Source organism: Schistocerca americana, chromosome 4 (assembly GCF_021461395.2).
Source record: "Schistocerca americana isolate TAMUIC-IGC-003095 chromosome 4, iqSchAmer2.1, whole genome shotgun sequence".
Classification (NCBI taxonomy): Eukaryota; Metazoa; Arthropoda; class Insecta; order Orthoptera; family Acrididae; genus Schistocerca; species Schistocerca americana.
The window spans coordinates 422,396,521-422,414,658 of NC_060122.1; the positions used below are offsets into that span (position 1 = coordinate 422,396,521).

At 44.7% G+C, this 18,138-nt stretch overlaps 1 protein-coding gene and 1 long non-coding RNA gene across 2 annotated transcripts in view; one reads left to right on the plus strand and one right to left on the minus strand.

Annotated features, from left to right (window-relative positions):
- LOC124614004 overlaps window positions 1-18,138 on the minus strand; it is a 701,124-nt gene that overhangs the window by 55,068 nt on the left and 627,918 nt on the right. The window lies entirely within an intron of this gene.
- On the plus strand, window positions 1,645-3,846 carry LOC124614003. Its single transcript, XM_047142812.1, has 2 exons — window positions 1,645-3,554; window positions 3,787-3,846. Exon 1 carries the CDS (start codon window positions 1,786-1,788, stop codon window positions 3,538-3,540), a length of 1,755 nt encoding a protein of 584 aa, XP_046998768.1. The 5' UTR covers window positions 1,645-1,785; the 3' UTR covers window positions 3,541-3,554; window positions 3,787-3,846.

Consider the following 18,138-nt stretch of genomic DNA (forward strand, 5'->3'; position numbering starts at 1 on the left):
ACAATATAGGCACTCCTGACTTCGATATTCCACAGCTTTGTCAGATTCTTCTCGCAGTATCGTATCTCCAATCTTATCTTCATTTACGTCCACTTCCCTTTCTATAATACTGTTTTGAAGTTCTTTTCCGTTGTATTGACTCTCTGTATACTCCTTCCATCTTTCAGCTTTCCTTTCTTTGTTAGGACTTTTCCCCAAAGGTCTCTTCAGTTTTCGTGTAGGCAGTATCTATCTTTCACCTAGTGAAATTTGCTTCTAAGTCCTTACATTTGTCCTCTACTAATTACTGCTTTGCAATTTTGCATTTCCTATCAATATCATTTTTAGACGTTCGTATTGCCTTTCGCCTGCTTTATTTGCTGCATTTTTAAAATTTTCTCCTTTCATCAATTAAAACCCCCTAGGTAATATAAAATTTATATTTGAAGCGGATTCGTGTTCATTGAAACACATTAAAGAAAAAAAAGACCATCTTGCGACACAGTTAAGTGAGAAGAAACCCGATCAACTACGAAACAAATATGATGATGTCCTCCTCGCCGTGTCCGGCGACAGCGACTCCGTCAGTCTTCTCTGTCCTAGTTGTGGTAGGCTCGGATGTGGCTCGCGAATCCGAATTTCGCTTTGAATATCCTGTTGCATGAAGCACAGTGAAGTTGACCAGCAGAGTTGTAAGTATACGTATAGACAGGCTTGAGCTGAGATTTTCGGAGCTCTCTTTTAGCATCCAGGTTCATTAGACGCTTTTGCTCGAATTGTTCGATGCTCTTATGTACAGTTGATCGCCACTCCGATCGGCGCAATGCTAGCTCCTCCCAACGGTTGCTTGGAATGCCACAGGCTGCAAGGTGGCGTTTAATGGTGTCTTTATATCGCAGGTGTTGGCCACCTTTCCTCCTCTTCCCGCACGAGAGCTGCGAGTAGAACACCGCTTTAGGTAGCCTACTGTCATCCATGCGTACTATGTGACCACTCCATCTCAGTTGATGTTTCATTATTAAAGCTTCAATACCAGCCAGTTTCACGCGGCGCAAAATCTCCGTGTTTGGGACACGGTCTTCCCATTTGATGCGCAGAATTGATCTCAGACATCGAAGATGAAATTTATCTAGCTTCTTAATGTCAGCTTTGTAACAGCACCAGGTTTCCGAGGCATAGAGTAAGGCGGACAATACTACTGCTTTGTAGACTGCAATTTTTGTTTGTAGTTTGAGATCATGTGATTTCCATACTCGGTCATTAAGCTTACCGAAGGCTGAGGCTGCGCTGGCTATACGCGCTGCGATTTCCGTTGTCAGGCTGTTGTCACTTCTAATTTGGCTTCCCAGGTATTTGAAATTTGACACATTTTGCAAGGGTTTGTTATTTATCTCAATACTGGAGTCATCTACATTAAGGGGGGACGTACATGAAAATGACCAAATTTGTGAAAAAAATTTTATTGGCTCTTCATTTACTACATGGTATTGAAATTTCAATTACCAAATATTACGTTCCAATTCCGCTTCTAAGGGGGAAAAAAATAATAATTTGTAATAGCTTGCACAGGGCGACGCCCCCCCATCTTGGTCTTCATCCTCTCATATATCTATTTATACTGCGTTTTTTTCCAGTTTTGTGCAGTCACAATGCAGGGAACGTTTGTGTACTACATCAAGAAGGCTGTGGAATAATATCTCTGCCGCTGGTTTTATATTCTTTGATTTATAGCGTTTGTTTACGAGTGTTTGTTTGGAATACATTTTTACGAAAGTTGTAAGTAGACTTGTTATTATATTTTGCAGCATGCCGCGTTCTAGTAAGGTGTTTAAAAAGGTTAGAAAGTGTCAAGCTTCTCGATGTAGTAAAGACAACTTGAAAACCAGCCCCATAATAACAAATGGAAACGATACTTCAACCAAGAAAGCGAGTGCTTCGAGAAGGAAAATTGACAGCTGTCAATCACTTGATGATTGTGGCTCAGACACTCAAGCTACTAGTGGTTTTAGGCTTATTGATTTGAAAATACTATCTGATATTATATCATCTGCTTGTGTATGTGCTGACTGTGGTGCAAAAAGTTTGAGATTATATGACGAAGAAAACAGAATTGGAATAGTGTGTATGTTGCATCTTACTTGTGAAAGCTGTCATTCAGACACTGCTTTTAGAACTTCGGCATCAAGTAACCGGATATATGAAGCAAATATGCGTTTAATATATGGCATGAGATGTTTGGGCATAGGCAGGGAAGGTACCAGACTGTTTTGTGGGATCATGAACATGCCACAACCAAGTGCTAGGTACACCACTGGAAATAAAACACTGCTAAGTGCTCTTCAAGAGGAAGTGGAAGAAAACTTGAAGTCCTCTGCAAAGGAAGCTGTGAAGATGAATAGTGAACTAAAGACAGAAGCAGATAACACGCCAGACACCGATTTGTGTGTGTCATGTGATGGAACGTGGATGAAGCGTGGACATACATCACTGTATGGAGTATCATCTGTCATTAGTGTTGATACTGGAAAAATTCTTGACGTTCAGGTAATGAGCAAATATTGCTATAGCTGTGTACTCGGAAAGAGAGCTGGTGAAGTGGAAGAAAATAAGTGGCAGGTTGAACACAAGAAAGTGTGCTGTAGAAATTATTCTGGTTCTAGTGGTGGAATGGAACCTGCAGCTATGAAACTTATGTTCCATCGAAGTGTGGAAAAGTACGGTGTTAGATACACAAAATACCTTGGTGATGGTGACTCCAGCTCCTTCAAAACTGTTTTGGAAAGTGAACCTTATGGTCCCCATTGTGCTATAGAAAAGTTGGAATGTGTTGGACATGTGCAAAAACGAATGGGAGGCAGACTTTTAAAATTGAAACGTGAATTGAAGGGCAGGAAACTTGAGGATGGAAAACTTTTAGGTGGTCCCAACAGACTCACAGACAAAGAAATTCATTCTTTACAAGTGTACTATGGCAAGGCAATAAGGGACAACAGTGGAAATTTGAATAACATGCAGAAGGCTGTGTGGTCTATTTATTTTCATAAACTATCCACAGATGACAAACCTGTACATAATTTGTGTGACATATCGTGGTGCAAATTCAAGCAGGCTGAGCGTGATGGCATGAACTATTCACACAAGCACAGTTTACCTGTGGCTGTTTTAAGTGCTATAAAACCAACATTTAGGTGTTTAGCAGAGCCAGACCTCCTACGAAAGTGTGTGCATGGAAAGACACAAAACCCTAATGAAAGTTACAACTCACTGATTTGGAAACGTTGCCCAAAAACAACATTTGTTTCAACAATTATTGTTGAAATTGCTGCATATGATGCTTGTTTAGTTTTTAACAATGGTAATCTTGGAAGAATAAAAACTCTACAGAGGCTAGGATTTCATCCAGGAGCTTTCACCTATTCAATATTGAAGGACATCGATGACAAAAGAGTTGCTGCGGCTGATATTACAGCCAATAAAATTGAACAGCAGGTTAACCAAAGAAGACAAGCAAAGAAGAGACTGCTTGCAGATGAAGAGGAGTATGCATATGGCTTGCACTAGTTCACACAGAGACGGTAAGACCTAATACAAACACTATCAAATCATTGATTCAGTTTTCCCGTAACTTACATTTTTATAACTTTATGTACCTTTTTCTCAAAAACCACAAAAGGTAGAGAAGTGAAATTTGGTATATGACTAGTCAGTACTATAGTGAAAAATTCTGTGGAAGGAATTTTCATTTAATAAAATAGTAAGGTATTTATGGTAGAAAATATTCCTTAAATTTGATATATTATTTTTCAGGGAAATTGGGAGACCCGTAAAAACTGAACAAAAGAAGATATAAAAATTCTGCTCCACAGAGTTTTGTAATTATTTGGTATGAAAGTGTGTACAAAAATTCATTAACATTGCTCTCACAGTTTTCTCAAAAAAGGAACATTTGTAATTACATTGTTGAAAAAAAATTAATTGTTAATAATTAAAGATGTAAAAGGTCAATAAAAATGAAAATTTAGGTTCATATGCGCATAACATTTCTTAATAACTGTACCAAATTTGGATTGATTATCTTAAAAAATTAGAGTTTTATAAAATACTTTTAAAATTACTGCAGTTTCGTGTACGTCCCCCCTTAAGACCTCTAAGTGGCTGTTTGAGAACTTGCGTCTTAGTGATGCTAATGGCTAAGCCAAATCTTCTGCAGGAGGCAGTTAGCAGATTTATGTAAGTCTGAAGAGTTTCGCAAGAATTAGCCATCATGCATACATCATCCGCGTAGAGAATCTCTAAGATGGATAGTTTGGTTACGCGACTTTTTGTTCTGAGGCGAGAGATGTTGAAGACACTTTTGTCTGTCCTTGTGTCGAGACTATTTGATTACTACAGGCTTTGGTCGTGTCTCTCATAACAACTGCGAAGTAAAGTGAGAAGAGTGTGGGAGCCAGAACACAGCCTTGTTTTACACCACGTGTCACGGGAAACTGTTCTGAGAGCTTGTCCTCATGGCGGATTTTTGCCATCATGTTTTCATGAAACTGCCAAATCAAACTGACAATTTTGTCAGGGCACCCAGTTTTCTTTAGTATGATCCAGAGACCTTCCCGTGGGACACGATCAAAAGTTTTTTCCAGGTCTACAAAGCACATGAACAAAGGCCGATGTTGCTCTAAGCTTTTCTCTTGCATTTGTTTGACAACAAATATGGCATCCACTGTGCCTCTGTTTGGGCGAAAGCTACACTGGGTCTCTGGTAGCAGTTTTTCTGCAAAATGTGTTAACCGGGTGTTAATTATGTGGGCAAGGACTTTTCCCGCTGCTGAGAGAAGAGAAATGCCCCTGTGGGAGCTGCAGTCTGATATGTCACCCTTGCCTTTATAGATCTTGGAAATACAAGCATCTTTCCAGTCTTTTGGAATCATTTCATACTCCCAAATCCTTAAGATCAGAGCAAACAATGGTTTCTTGATGTTTGGACCCCCATATTTATATAGCTCTGATGGCAAGTTATCTAATCCTGCTGTTTTGTCATTTTTCAGCTTAGCCAGTGCTGAAATGAATTCATCGTAGGAAGGGGCATCCGCAAGTTGTTCCTCAACTGGCAGGTCTTCAAGTGCTTCTATCTATGGAATATCGGTTGTCTGATGGTCGGGATTAAGAACGTCTCTCCCTGGAGGCACCACCTTATCGTAGCACTGTCCGTGCGGGTGGGAGAGTTTGCGTGTTCCTGTGATGCTGAGAGCTATACCGGTGGTAGCGTAGCTACTGGCAGGTTCAACCTAGCCGGTCAGGTCTCAGCAGAGGAGCCAGACGAAGTGTGCCTCACAACGACCTACTGTCCTTTCCTCCCTTTCCCTTCCAGTCCCTTCCCTTTCCTTCTTCCCTTCTGTCAGTCTCTTCATCGGTGTAGGAGGCGGGTAATATCGATAGGTAAACACTCACGGCTTCTGTACCGACGAAGCAAGGCACCTGTGATGTGCCTTAAGGGCGTATGTCAGGATACTTCCAGTGGCATATGACCATTCAATGCATCCCCTGCCTCTTGCCAGTCGTATCGGCCCTACGATCCACTGCCAACCAGAGGTAGAGGACGAGAGAGTGGATCTGCATCTGCGCAACTGCTTGTCCACTTTAAATACCTTCACGCGCAGATGACTCCGGCAAAGTTTCAATGGACTATGAGCTTTGAAAGTCCTGCGGCGATGGAGTACTGATGGTGAGGCAAGGGTTTGGTGTACCTGAACCTTAGTTGGTGCTCTGCACGTTAGGCGGTCAAACGGTGATGGTCGTTCTGGTACTCGTGAGAGACGGGAGGACTGGTTCGGCAGCTCGTCAGACGACAAAGCAGCCCTATTTAGGATCGCTCTGCTTTCCCTAGTCCAGGGAGGGGCCTAGAAAAGGTGGCCTAAACATAGCCCGTCTCAACTCAGCACAAGTGGCAAACTGCGGTCACTTGTTCACTAACATATGCGGTCAAAAAAATAATAAAATAAACAGTTACCTTAAATATGTAATGATTGGAGTCTGGAACGTCCGTACTTTACAGGATAACGACAATAATCAGTGCCCAGAGAGAAAGACAGGACTTATCGCAAGGGAATTGGCTAGATATAACATCGACATTACCACCATAAATGGAACACATCTTAGTGACTCTGGACAGTTATGTGAACCGCTCGGAGGTTATACCTACTACTGGAGTGGAAAATCATCCGCTGAAAGGGCAGAAAGTGGGGTAGGCTTTGCCATACGCAATAAATTGGCATGTTCACTAACAGAACTCCCAAAAGGTATCAGTGACAGAATAATAACACTCAGACTTCACCTGGCATCCAAGAAATATCTTCACTTGATCAATGTATACGCACCTACATTGCCATCTCCGGATGAAGAGAAGAACAAGTTCTACCAAGACCTCCGACATGTCCTTAGGGATATTCCTTCTGCAGATAAACTTCTGTTACTTGGTGATTTTAATGCTCGTGTTGGGAATGATTTCAGTGTTTGGAATGGAGTCCTCGGTCGCCATGGGATTGGAAAATGCAACTCGAATGGTTTGGATCTTCTAACTCTATGTGCCGAGTTTGAACTCTGTCTGACAAATACATATTTTCGTCTGCCTGAAAAATATAAAACGACATGGATGCATCCGCGATCTAAACACTGGCACCTTCTGGATTATGTGATAGTACGGAAAAAAGATCTTGCTGACGTACTGGTCACACGTGCAATGAGAGGCGCTCAGGGATGGGCAGACCATCGACTCGTGTGGTCCAAATTAAAGATAACTTTGAAGGCACCACGCCGAGCTTCACACAAAATACCAACAAAATCGTCCTGCAAAATCTTAGCCAATGATCAGACGATGAGTGCAAAACTGGATGAAAAATTTGGTGTCGATGGCCTTTTGATATCTGAGTCTGCCCCTGTAGATGAACAGTGGAGTGCATACGCTAGCAGACTGCGTGGCTGTGCTTCAGAAGTCTTGGGAAAGCCTCAGAAGAAGCACCAGGACTGGTTTGACGACTCAGATCCAGAGATCAGAAAGCTAATTAATGATTTCAGAACCTCTCTTCGCACCCCTGATGATAACAAGCGTAGAGCAGCGCATTACAATCTGAAAGTGAAGGTACGTGCTCTCAAAGACAGTTGGTGGGCAAATAAAGCAAATGAAATACAGTTATATGCCGACACACACCAAACGGGCAGATTCTTTGAGTCCCTGAAAACTATCTTTGGTCCAAGAGTTGGGAAGATAGCACCAGTCTATAACAAAGATAAAAGTTGTCGGCTGACGCAACTGAGTGACATCCTGTCTCGGTGGGCGGAACATTTTAATGACGTTCTTAATCCCGAAACAAATATACTACGTGTAAGTTGTCACTATATGTGCGCACATGCCAAAATAACAAGTACAAAACGTGTGTAGTGTCCTGAACACAACTGCACTACTGCACTGGCCAGTATATCTTGCTCAGAGGCAACGTAACTGCATAACTAGGTGAGGATACACAATAAATAGAGATTAGCCTAGTAACGCCAATAAATGTTGCACCTAGAAGTCACTAGGTTCTCTCAAATCGAAGACACTACTGATTGCATCAGGGACAGAGCTTACCAGCAATTGTCACGGAAAGTTAGAATAACCCTGTCTGCTCAGTCACCCAGGCTAAGCCGCTGTCTCCAATGTTTCCTTTCAGAAACAGGCCTCTCAGATAGCCCTAAAGCAAACTGGCACCCGGCGTGCCGTACTACAACAGTTCGGCCAGCTCACTCTTCTTAATACCAGCCAATTCGACCACGGGAGGTCAGGCGTACGGTTACATCCATAAGCCTCGCTTCTTGGGCGGTGTGCGCAGGTTTTTTCCCGATGTTTGTCGTCGCACTGTCGCTACCTGTTCACGCCCGGCGCCTGGCAGTGACGTCCGTGTTGCGGTGCGCTCGCCGGCAGCGTCCCAAAGAAGACACTCAGCGGTGTCCGTAGAGCACCGGCGCGGTTATTCAGGAGCTGCGGTTCAATTACGTATTTTGACCGCACGAACTTCTAACGTGGACTAGTCATTAAATGTCACCTGAGTAAGAAACCAATCGGGGATATTTCAGCGCTTCCAAAGGTGCCGAAGTCGACTGTTACTGATGTGAATGCGCAGTCTAAATAGGAAGAAAGCCGGCCGGGGTGGCCGAGCGGTTCTAGGCGTAACAGTCTGGAGCCGCGCATGCCTCGGGGATGGATGTGTGTGATGTCCTTCGGTCAGTTAGGTTTAAGGAGTTCTAAGTTCTAGGGGACTGATGGCCATAGAAGTTAAGTCCCATAGTGCTCAGAGCCATTTGAACCATTTTTTTAACCACGAAGAAACAATCACAGCTAAACCAAGACCAAGCAGACGTACAGGAGCAGTCGAACGTTCAAGAAAGTGTTTCTACAAGATCACCAGAAATCAACGGAAGGATTTACATGCGAGTTCTAAAGCGCTATATGAAGTGTCCGTTTTGTGAAGGTGCATGATACAAGATGTAACAGAAGTCATGGAATACCTCCTAATATCGTGTTGGACCTCCTTTTCCCCGGCGTAGTGCAGCAACTCGGCGTGGAATGGACTCAACATGTCGTTGGAAGTCCTCTGTAGCCGTCGTAATGGCGAAAGTGTTGCTTGTGCATAATGTTGTGCACTAACTGATCTCTCGATTATGTCCCAGAAATACTCGATAGGACTCATGTCGGGTCATGTGGGTGACATAACCATTCGCTTGAACTGTTTAGAATGTCCCTCAAATCAGTCCCAAACAATTGTGGCCTGATGACATGGCAAATTGTCATCCATAAAAATTTAATCATTGTTTGGGAACATGAAGTCCATGAACGCTTGCGAATGGTCTGCAAGTAGCTGAGCATGCCCATTTCCAGTCAATGGTCGGTTCATTTCGGCCAGAGGCCCCAGTCCGTTCCAGTGTTCCGCGACTGTTTGAGAGTGAAGTAATAGAGAATTATTTTGAAGATGGTTCGATGAAATCTCTGCTAGGTACTTAAGAGTGATTCGCGGAGTATTGATGTAGATGTAAACACAGATCACTCCACTATGGAGCCACCAACAGCTTACACAGTGACTTGTTGACAGCTTGGGCCCATGGCTTCGTGGGGTCTGCGCCACACTCAAATCCTACCATCAACTCTTCCCGTCTGAAATCGGGACTCACCTGACCAGGGCACACTTTTCCATGTGTCTTGGGCCAAATAGATATGGTTGCGAACCTAGTAGAGGCGCTGCAGATGATATCGTGCTGCTGGCAAAGGCACCCACGTGGCTCGTCTGCCGCCTTAGCCCATTCACGCCAAATTTCGCCCCGCTGTTCTAAGGGATATGTTCGCCGTACGTCCCACATTGACTTCTGGGGTTATTTCACGCGGTGTTACTTATCTGTAAACAATGACACCTCTACGCAAACGCTACCGTCTCGGTGGTTAAGTGAAGGCCATCCGCCAATGCGTTGTCTGAAATGAGAGACAATGCTTGAAATTTCGTGTTTTCGGCAGATTCTTGACACTGTTCATCGCGGAATATTGAATCCCCTCACGATATCCGAAATAGAATGTGCCACGCGTTTAGCTCCAACTACATTCCGCGTTCAAAGTCTGCTAATTACCGTCGTGCGGCCAGAATCACTTCAGGAACGCTTCCACATGAATCACCTAAGTAATAATGACAGTTCTGCCAGTGCAATGCTCTTTTACACGTTGTGTACGCGATACTATCGCCATCTGTATATGTGCATATCGCTATCCCATGACTTTTGTCACCTCTGTGTAGAAACCGTGGTAGCCAGAACAGTAGAAGTTTGTCTAATCTATGAAGGAAGAGAACAATAGTCTCTGGACTTTCTGTGAATAACAAAAGAACAATCTTGGATTCGCGGCTTGGTGCCACGGTAGCGTCCGTCACAGTTTACTACTATGTAGAACGTCCTTGGCCTGGTTGTAGTTGATGCCCGTGACGGTGGGAGCTGGATATGGAACTCGGTGATTACATCCCGCGACGTGTTGCACAGGCAGCACTCGGTGAGGGTCAGAGGTTTGGACGCGGCAAGCGAGGTACTCCTTAGACTGCGGATGTGGGCGGACGTCAGTCAGGCGAATCTGGTGCGCTCGGTGACGGGAGCTATGTGTTGGGGGACTGCAGCAAGGTGGCAACAGCCTTACTCCCGACGAGTTGCAGCTGCGCTAGGTGAAGAGAGCTACCTCCTGAAGAACCACGAACGGTCGGCGCCTGGACACGGATCTGCTCCGGCGTGCAACTGCCGTAGATCGTTGTTGCTTATTTGGCGAGCATTCCTCGCTCGGCATGTGCGCAGGTTTGTACATTAGAATGTTATTCCTGCTAAACCTCTCGTTGTGGTGTGTGATTACCTGACTTCCTGAATCAGCCTCAGTTGGTGTAAAGATGCTTGTCGTCGAGCTGGTGCGAAGAAATTCTCGGACCAAGATTGGCCTCCAGTGAGGTTGCACAGGTGGAAATTATTGTCGCAGCAGGTTCGGCCAACGTGTTGGCCTGCGGTGATATGGGTGGCCGTGTTTAACAACGAGACGACTGCGAGATTGACTCACTGCTGTAGATCGTCCGAGCCGCGACCTCTACAGCTGGGTCTCGGAGGGATTCTGGGACCAGCGCTTGTAACCAAGTGACTGGCTGCAGCGAGGTAGTGCCGCGCTAGCAGCGACGCCTGCAGCGAGCCTTACGCACCCAGGACGCCTGGCGACTTCCGGAGTCTGTGTAGCGAGTGGACGAAGAATGCAGGCCGCTTCTCCTACACAGATGTCTGCAGGGTAGCCGAATCGTAGGCGCTAGCTATACGAAACTACACTACCAGCGGTCCAGCCAGCCCAATTACTGTGTGTAGGGAGTTGATACCCTTCTCTCAGTTTCACCATAGTCGGACCGCCGTAAGAGGATCCCTGGCAAGTAGTAGCGCTGCTGCGAGCTTTCAGCTTTGGAGACCAAACGCCTGCAGGCTAAAACAATGGCCATCTACAGAGCTGTGACAGTACTGAGGCATTGCTACACTGAGGCATTGCCCAAGCCACTGCATCTGCCCATGATCAACTTACGCCGATTCTACTCTATACGCATACAATTAGGGTACACATATTCCGCCGTTGGAAGGTAAAGAGGTGGCGGCAGGAAGGGCATCCGGTAATCCTTTAAACTAACAATGCCACAACGGAGGTACAAGGAATAGAGGAAGAAGGACTGTTAAAAATGACGACTGACAGACTCAGTGTATGAATTAGAACAACACATAAAATTCTGTCGCATGCTTGCGAAGCCACAAGGTGAAGACTTTGCATCGGACGGCCGACGTGAGCGGTGTGGAAGTCTAAGGTCTTGGTAAGTTGCACTAGAAGAATCAGTTTTGAGTTCGGCGTGCATGCTGGCGCTGGCGCCACATGTTGAGGATCCTCGATTCGTTGCTGATTTGTCTTCTGAACACGCTGGGTGTCTTTCCGAGGACGTGGAGAAAGCGACCAAACGGCTCGACGCTGACACACACTGAGGGAATTCAAGACGGAGGAAGCTGTCTTCTGCACCGTCCGAGCTTTGGACGACACCGGGAGTTTTACATCAGCTGACATCTCGCAAGATGTTCCCCGTGAGCACGTTTGTGAACTTCCATATTTCTAGAAGCTAGCTTTAACCGAGCAAGAGCCGTTTCGGAGAGTGATCGCATCTCTGTGTTTGGCGTTATTCGTGTCCCTGTTGGAGAAGAAGACTCCGCTTTGCTCTCTGCCCTGTGACTTGGCGTGCCGAGGTGCGTTGACTTCTGGCTCATGCTTTAGCTCAGACTTCTAGTTTAGAATTGCGTGGTGGCCGCCAACGTACAGTCTCCAAATTAGAATGTAACGGCCAGCGTTACTCTGCGCGCCGCTTCTAACCACCTTCTGGTGGGTCACACTAGTCTTATTTGTGCCTTAAAGTCTAACTAGTTATTGCGAAGAAGTTTGCTAAATTTTTATTCCTTTGCTGTTTACTTATGTTTAATGTATTACTACCAAATTCTCGTTATGAATCCCAGCTGGGACTGACACGTGTCTTGAAACTTAAGTCTCGCGGCATTATGTAGTAATCTGGTGAACCATTATTACTTCTGCCCGCGTTAAAAGCTGCCTGGCAGCGGTCGGAGCAATCTCTGTAGCCAACGTTTCGATAATATTTATGCGTGTAAGTTGAATCTGTTCTGCGTGCCGACGCGTGTATTCGTTTCAGTTCCCGCACCAAGAGTGTCGTATTTAAATTTTTTAACGGTTGGCGTTTGAACTTACATTAATCCGGTCTGGGGTCTACTCAGGAGCGGGATATAACCCTTCGGCTTTGACCAATGACATCATAATTTACTCATAGATTTTCATGTCTTTATTTTCGAGCCATAGATAATAAATCGATTATCTTCCGTGGCGTGGCGTCATAATTGAAAATTGAAATAAATAAATGTGATTTTAAAAGACATGGGTAGACATTGTGTACAATTTGTGTCGGTTGTATTTATTTAAATCATTTGTTCTGACAATTCAATCGGTACTTGTTTTCATTCTTAGTGAGTTTCAGATATTTCGGAAGAATTGTTTTTCATTCTGGGCAATTTTTAATTTTTGATTTTCGATTGTAGGTATGGATTTATCTATTCTTGTGATTATGGAAGACTTGCAGCACGATTCGTCTACTGTAGTACGGAACATAATTTTTACAGTTGTCGCTTTTTTCCGCCTTCACTAGCACTAGTACAACTACGATATTTTTCAGTCGATACTAGCACTATCGAAGGCGAAAAGACCGACATGCGAAAAATTTGTATCTGTACTTCAGTCGATCTATATAGGTCAACTGAACAATAAGATACTAGTGACATCAAAGACGGAAAAATCTAAATACGCAACACTAGCATCCTGTATCTCAGTTGAACTACGAAGGTAGTTTCCTGTTCTTCAGCTGATATATATAGGTTAACTGAAGTGCGGGATACAAATCTTATGTATGTCACTATTTTCGCCTGCGCTAGCACTAGTATCCGGTTCATCAGTTGACTTATATGCAAATTTTAGTGTTGTAGGTTTTTTCGCCGTCGCTGGTACCGCTACGATAATTTTCTGTCGATATTATTAGCATCGAAGGCGAAAAAAAAATTTGTATCTCATACTTCAGTTGATCTATATACACTCCTGGAAATTGAAAGAAGAACACCGTGAATTCATTGTCCCAGGAAGGGGAAACTTTATTGACACATTCCTGGGGTCAGATACATCACATGATCACACTGACAGAACCACAGGCACATAGACATAGGCAACAGAGCATGCACAATGTCGGCACTAGTACAGTGTATATCCACCTTTCGCAGCAATGCAGGCTGCTATTCTCCCATGGAGACGATCGTAGAGATGCTGGATGTAGTCCTGTGGAACGGCTTGCCATGCCATTTCCACCTGGCGCCTCAGTTGGACCAGCGTTCGTGCTGGACGTGCAGACCGCGTGAGACGACGCTTCATCCAGTCCCAAACACGCTCAATGGGGGGCAGATCCGGAGATCTTGCTGGCCAGGGTAGTTGACTTACACCTTCTAGAGCACGTTGGGTGGCACGGGATACATGCGGACGTGCCTTGTCCTGTTGGAACAGCAAGTTCCCTTGCCGGTCTAGGAATGGTAGAACGATGGGTTCGATGACGGTTTGGATGTACCGTGCACTATTCAGTGTCCCCTCGACGATCACCAGTGGTGTACGGCCAGTGTAGGAGATCGCTCCCCACACCATGATGCCGGGTGTTGGTCCTGTGTGCCTCGGTCGTATGCAGTCCTGATTGTGGCGCTCACCTGCACGGCGCCAAACACGCATACGACCATCATTGGCACCAAGGCAGAAGCGACTCTCATCGCTGAAGACGACACGTCTCCATTCGTCCCTCCATTCACGCCTGTCGCGACACCACTGGAGGCGGGCTGCACGATGTTGGGGCGTGAGCGGAAGACGGCCTAACGGTGTGCGGGACCGTAGCCCAGCTTCATGGAGACGGTTGCGAATGGTCCTCGCCGATACCCCAGGAGCAACAGTGTCCCTAATTTGCTGGGAAGTGGCGGTGCGGTTCCCTACGGCACTGCGTAGGATCCTACGGTCTTGGTGTCCATCCGTGCGTCGCTGCGGTTCGGTCCCAGGTCGACGGGCACGTGCACCTTCCGCCGACCACTGGCGACAACATCGATGTACTGTGGAGACCTCACGCCCCACGTGTTGAGCAATTCGGCGGTACGTCCACCCGGCCTCCCGCATGCCCACTATACGCCCTCGCTCAAAGTCCGTCAACAGCACATACGGTTCACGTCCACGCTGTCGCGGCATGCTACCAGTGTTAAAGACTGCGATGGAGCTCCGTATGCCACGGCAAACTGGCTGACACTGACGGCGGCGGTGCACAAATGCTGCGCAGCTAGCGCCATTCGACGGCCAACACCGCGGTTCCTGGTGTGTCCGCTGTGCCGTGTGTGTGATCATTGCTTGTACAGCCCTCTCGCAGTGTCCGGAGCAAGTATGGTGGGTCTGACACACCGGTGTCAATGTGTTCTTTTTTCCATTTCCAGGAGTGTATAAGTCAACTGGAGTATGGGATACAAATTTTGTATATGTCGGTTTTTTTCGCGTTCGTGTAGTTCAGCTGAGGTACAGGATGCCAATTTTACACATATCGACTTCCTTGTCTTCGCTTGTACTAGTATCCTATATAGGTCAACTGAAATATGGGATACAAGTTTTACGTTATGTCAGTCTTTTCACCTTCGCTAGTAGTAGTATCAGCTGAAGAATAGGATGCTAGTAGTAGCAGAGGCGAAAGAGCAACACCTGTAAAACTAGTATCCTGTACTGAAGAACAGGATGCTAGTGTTAGCGAAAGCGAAAAAGTCGATATACGTTAAATTTGCATGTCGTACTGCATTTAGCCTTTACAGATCAGCTGAGAAGTTTTGGATACAGCTCATATATGTCAACTGACATGTTAACGTTACTTCTGTCCTCTTTTTTCTTTCTTTTTTCCACTAGTATCCCGTTCTTCACTTGTGCTACATAGGTCAACTAATGAATAGAATACAAGTACTCAAAGTAGCGATATAATTAACATTATGTTCAAAATATGAATGTACGTGATACATGTCTACAATCTGTTTTCTCTGTTCTGCATTCCTCCGTTTCTCAACATCTGTCTTTGTGTTAAATCTGTGACAATTTCTGACGTCACTGCCCAAAGCCGACGGATTGTAGCCCATTCTACAGTAATCCCCCGGTCGGCAAGGACCAAGCGAACGAGGTGCTTTCCAACCTGCTAAATTTGTTACCTCGGTTGGAGATGTTCTTATCGGAAATTACTTTAAGTGCATTGTTGTCCTTTGTTTATTTGTTATTATTACAATTCTTGGTGGTGTTCAGCGATGGTACAACGCGCAAGTAGTGTGTCTTGGCATGATTCTGAAACTGGTACGCTAAATTTGCAATTATCATGCCAGTCTCCCGATATATTTGCTTTGGTCGTTTCGGTGCTGCCTAACGCAGCCTCCTCTGTCTTCCCCTCACCCTGAGGGGTGACTTGTCTAATTCTTGATTATATTTTGTACCTACACAGTCACATGTGTCTACGTCACTTGTTTTAGAAGGCGAGAGCAGGGATTCTGTTAACTGTACTGACTTCGGCCCAATGGCAGCGCACACTGTGGGCCAGTTCTCTTGTGTTGTCATTCCAACATTCTATTGCTCAGAGCTTGGTTAAAATTACGCTCTGGACAACTTGCTGTTCTAGAGTATCACTTGGGTAATGATGTTATTAATTTCAGGTTTTAATGTTAGTAACTGTTGTTTTTGAACTGCCTAGTGACTTGATTGGATCTCAGGTTTTGGATATAAGTAAATGTTATTAATCTTGCCAGACCAATTTAATGTTCCAATAAGCAATGAGATGCTATCTTTTTACTAGCTTAAACAGTTTGGTTAAATTACTTACATGTTTCATTTTTAGTAAATGTGTAACTGTTCTAATTTACCCATCTTATATTGAGTATCAACCTGTTTTGCTACATGCCTTTCGGAATTAATAAATGTTGTTTTGGAAACTTGTCAATGTTGTGAGTCCCCATTTTCCCTGTCCTTCCACTTGCAACCAACCGGGAGCGGAGTCTAGCGTAATAATCACGTTGTTCATTGGTCAGAACTCCTCTTCCAATCCAACGATGACGATATTTGTTCCAGTGCTTACGGACATTCATACCTAAGTCTAACGGTGAAAAGTCGTGTTGAAAACACATTCTCTCGCGAATGACAAGTTATACATAGATCAACAGCATGTTATGGCAGTACATCTAGAATGAACACAAAGTAACACGCGACATTCAAACTGGGTGGTAGCATGTAAGGTTCTGTTCGTTTACCTTGTACAACTTCAGTACAGGCGTTTACAGAGAATCCTAGATGGTTATCTGGGACAAGGATAGTGAGTGGATTATCACCGTTCCAAACATGGCTGTTATGGCAACTGAATACACACCATGGATGAAAGAGGCCTCATCTTTGAATCCGCAGCTTGTGGTCTCGCGGTCGCGTTCTAGCTTCTCGAGCATGTGATCCGGGTTCGATTCCCGGCGGGGTTAGGTATTTCCACCTGCCTCGAGATGACTGGGTGTTTGTGTTGTCCTTATCATTTCAACCTCATCATGAAAGTGGCGAGATTGGGCTGAGCAAAGGTTCGGAATGTGTACGGGCGTTGATAGCTGCGCCGTTGAGCGCCCCGCAAACAAAACATCATCATTTTTGAACAACAACAACTAGGAAATTCAGCAGAGTAATTCCGAGTTGGGTAATTCATTGACAGAAATGATCTCTGGGTTTAAACTCAATTTGCCCAACTATTTGCACACGACTTTTGTGATAGGATTTAAAAGTTTCTCCCCTCATATTCTTCTTCGGATTATGCATTTCACCGGCAAGTGACGGCTACTTATTTATGAATCTTCTCCCAAAAGAGCTTGTAACACCTGAAATTTTGGAAACCGTTATTTTTTGAGAACCTTTGCTATCTCCCTGTGGCTTACTCGTATATTTTCATCCGCCGCCGCGATTATCCTGGTAAACCCGAACTTTATCGACAACATTTCGAAGGATATTCAAGAATATTTCTTGACAAGGGAAATTCGCCATCGCATCCTCCTCAAATTTAGTGGTAAAATAATCTACTGGACAGCCCGTCAAAAACTGAACATATATCAAACACGAAAACAGGAAGAAGGTGCACCGAACTGTGAAAAAAGAAGCGAAATGGAAACAGCGAAAGGCCCAAGCTCAAGATATGCAACATCGAGTAAATTGCAAGAACTGCGTCGTCGTAGTTGTACGTTCATGGTGTTGGACTGCCAATTGGCAGGTCCTTATTCAAATCTCCCTCGTACCCAATTTGTTTCACAAAATTATGAACTTTCTGTCCGGTCTTTGATGTGTCTGTTCCCCTTCTGCAGTCTTGGCAGTTGTCATACTATACACTGGTTATAGAGTATTGGTCATGTGGTAAGAATATATTACCGTCGCAAGTACATGTGATGAATAGTGAGAGCAGGCGAGATCTCACCGAAATGAAAACAACAAATAATCGGGTGCAAACTATGTTAGAACAATGAAATTCAAGAATAAGACTTCCAAAACGGAACACAAGAGTAATAACATGTACTTGTGTAGAACAAACAGGAGGTACGAACGTCAGAAGGTCCTTTCCATACACCTTGCTGTTGCAAACCGAAGTTATACCACGACACAGACACAAATTTGAATACGGCGAACAGACACGTCAGTGAATGGACGGACTGTTCATAATTTTGTGAAAAAAATGGGGCACGGGGGAGATTTGAACACAATCTCGCCCTTCGGAGACTAATGCCGCAACCACATGACCACCACGCCGTGGCTCTGCCAATTCGCTCGATGTTGCACATCTTGAGCTTCAATCGTTCACTATTTCTGTTTGCTTCTTTTTCACTGTTCATTAAATTTTCTTCCTATTTTTAAGTTTGATCAGTTTTTTATTGGTTATCCACTGCACTGGGCCATCTAACCACTAACTCTGAGGGGTTTTTGTATGTCCATCC

Bases quoted from the DNA above. Each gene is read 5' to 3' on its own strand.
- LOC124614003 (XM_047142812.1), top strand. From the start codon at position 1,786: ATGCCGCGTTCTAGTAAGGTGTTTAAAAAGGTTAGAAAGTGTCAAGCT.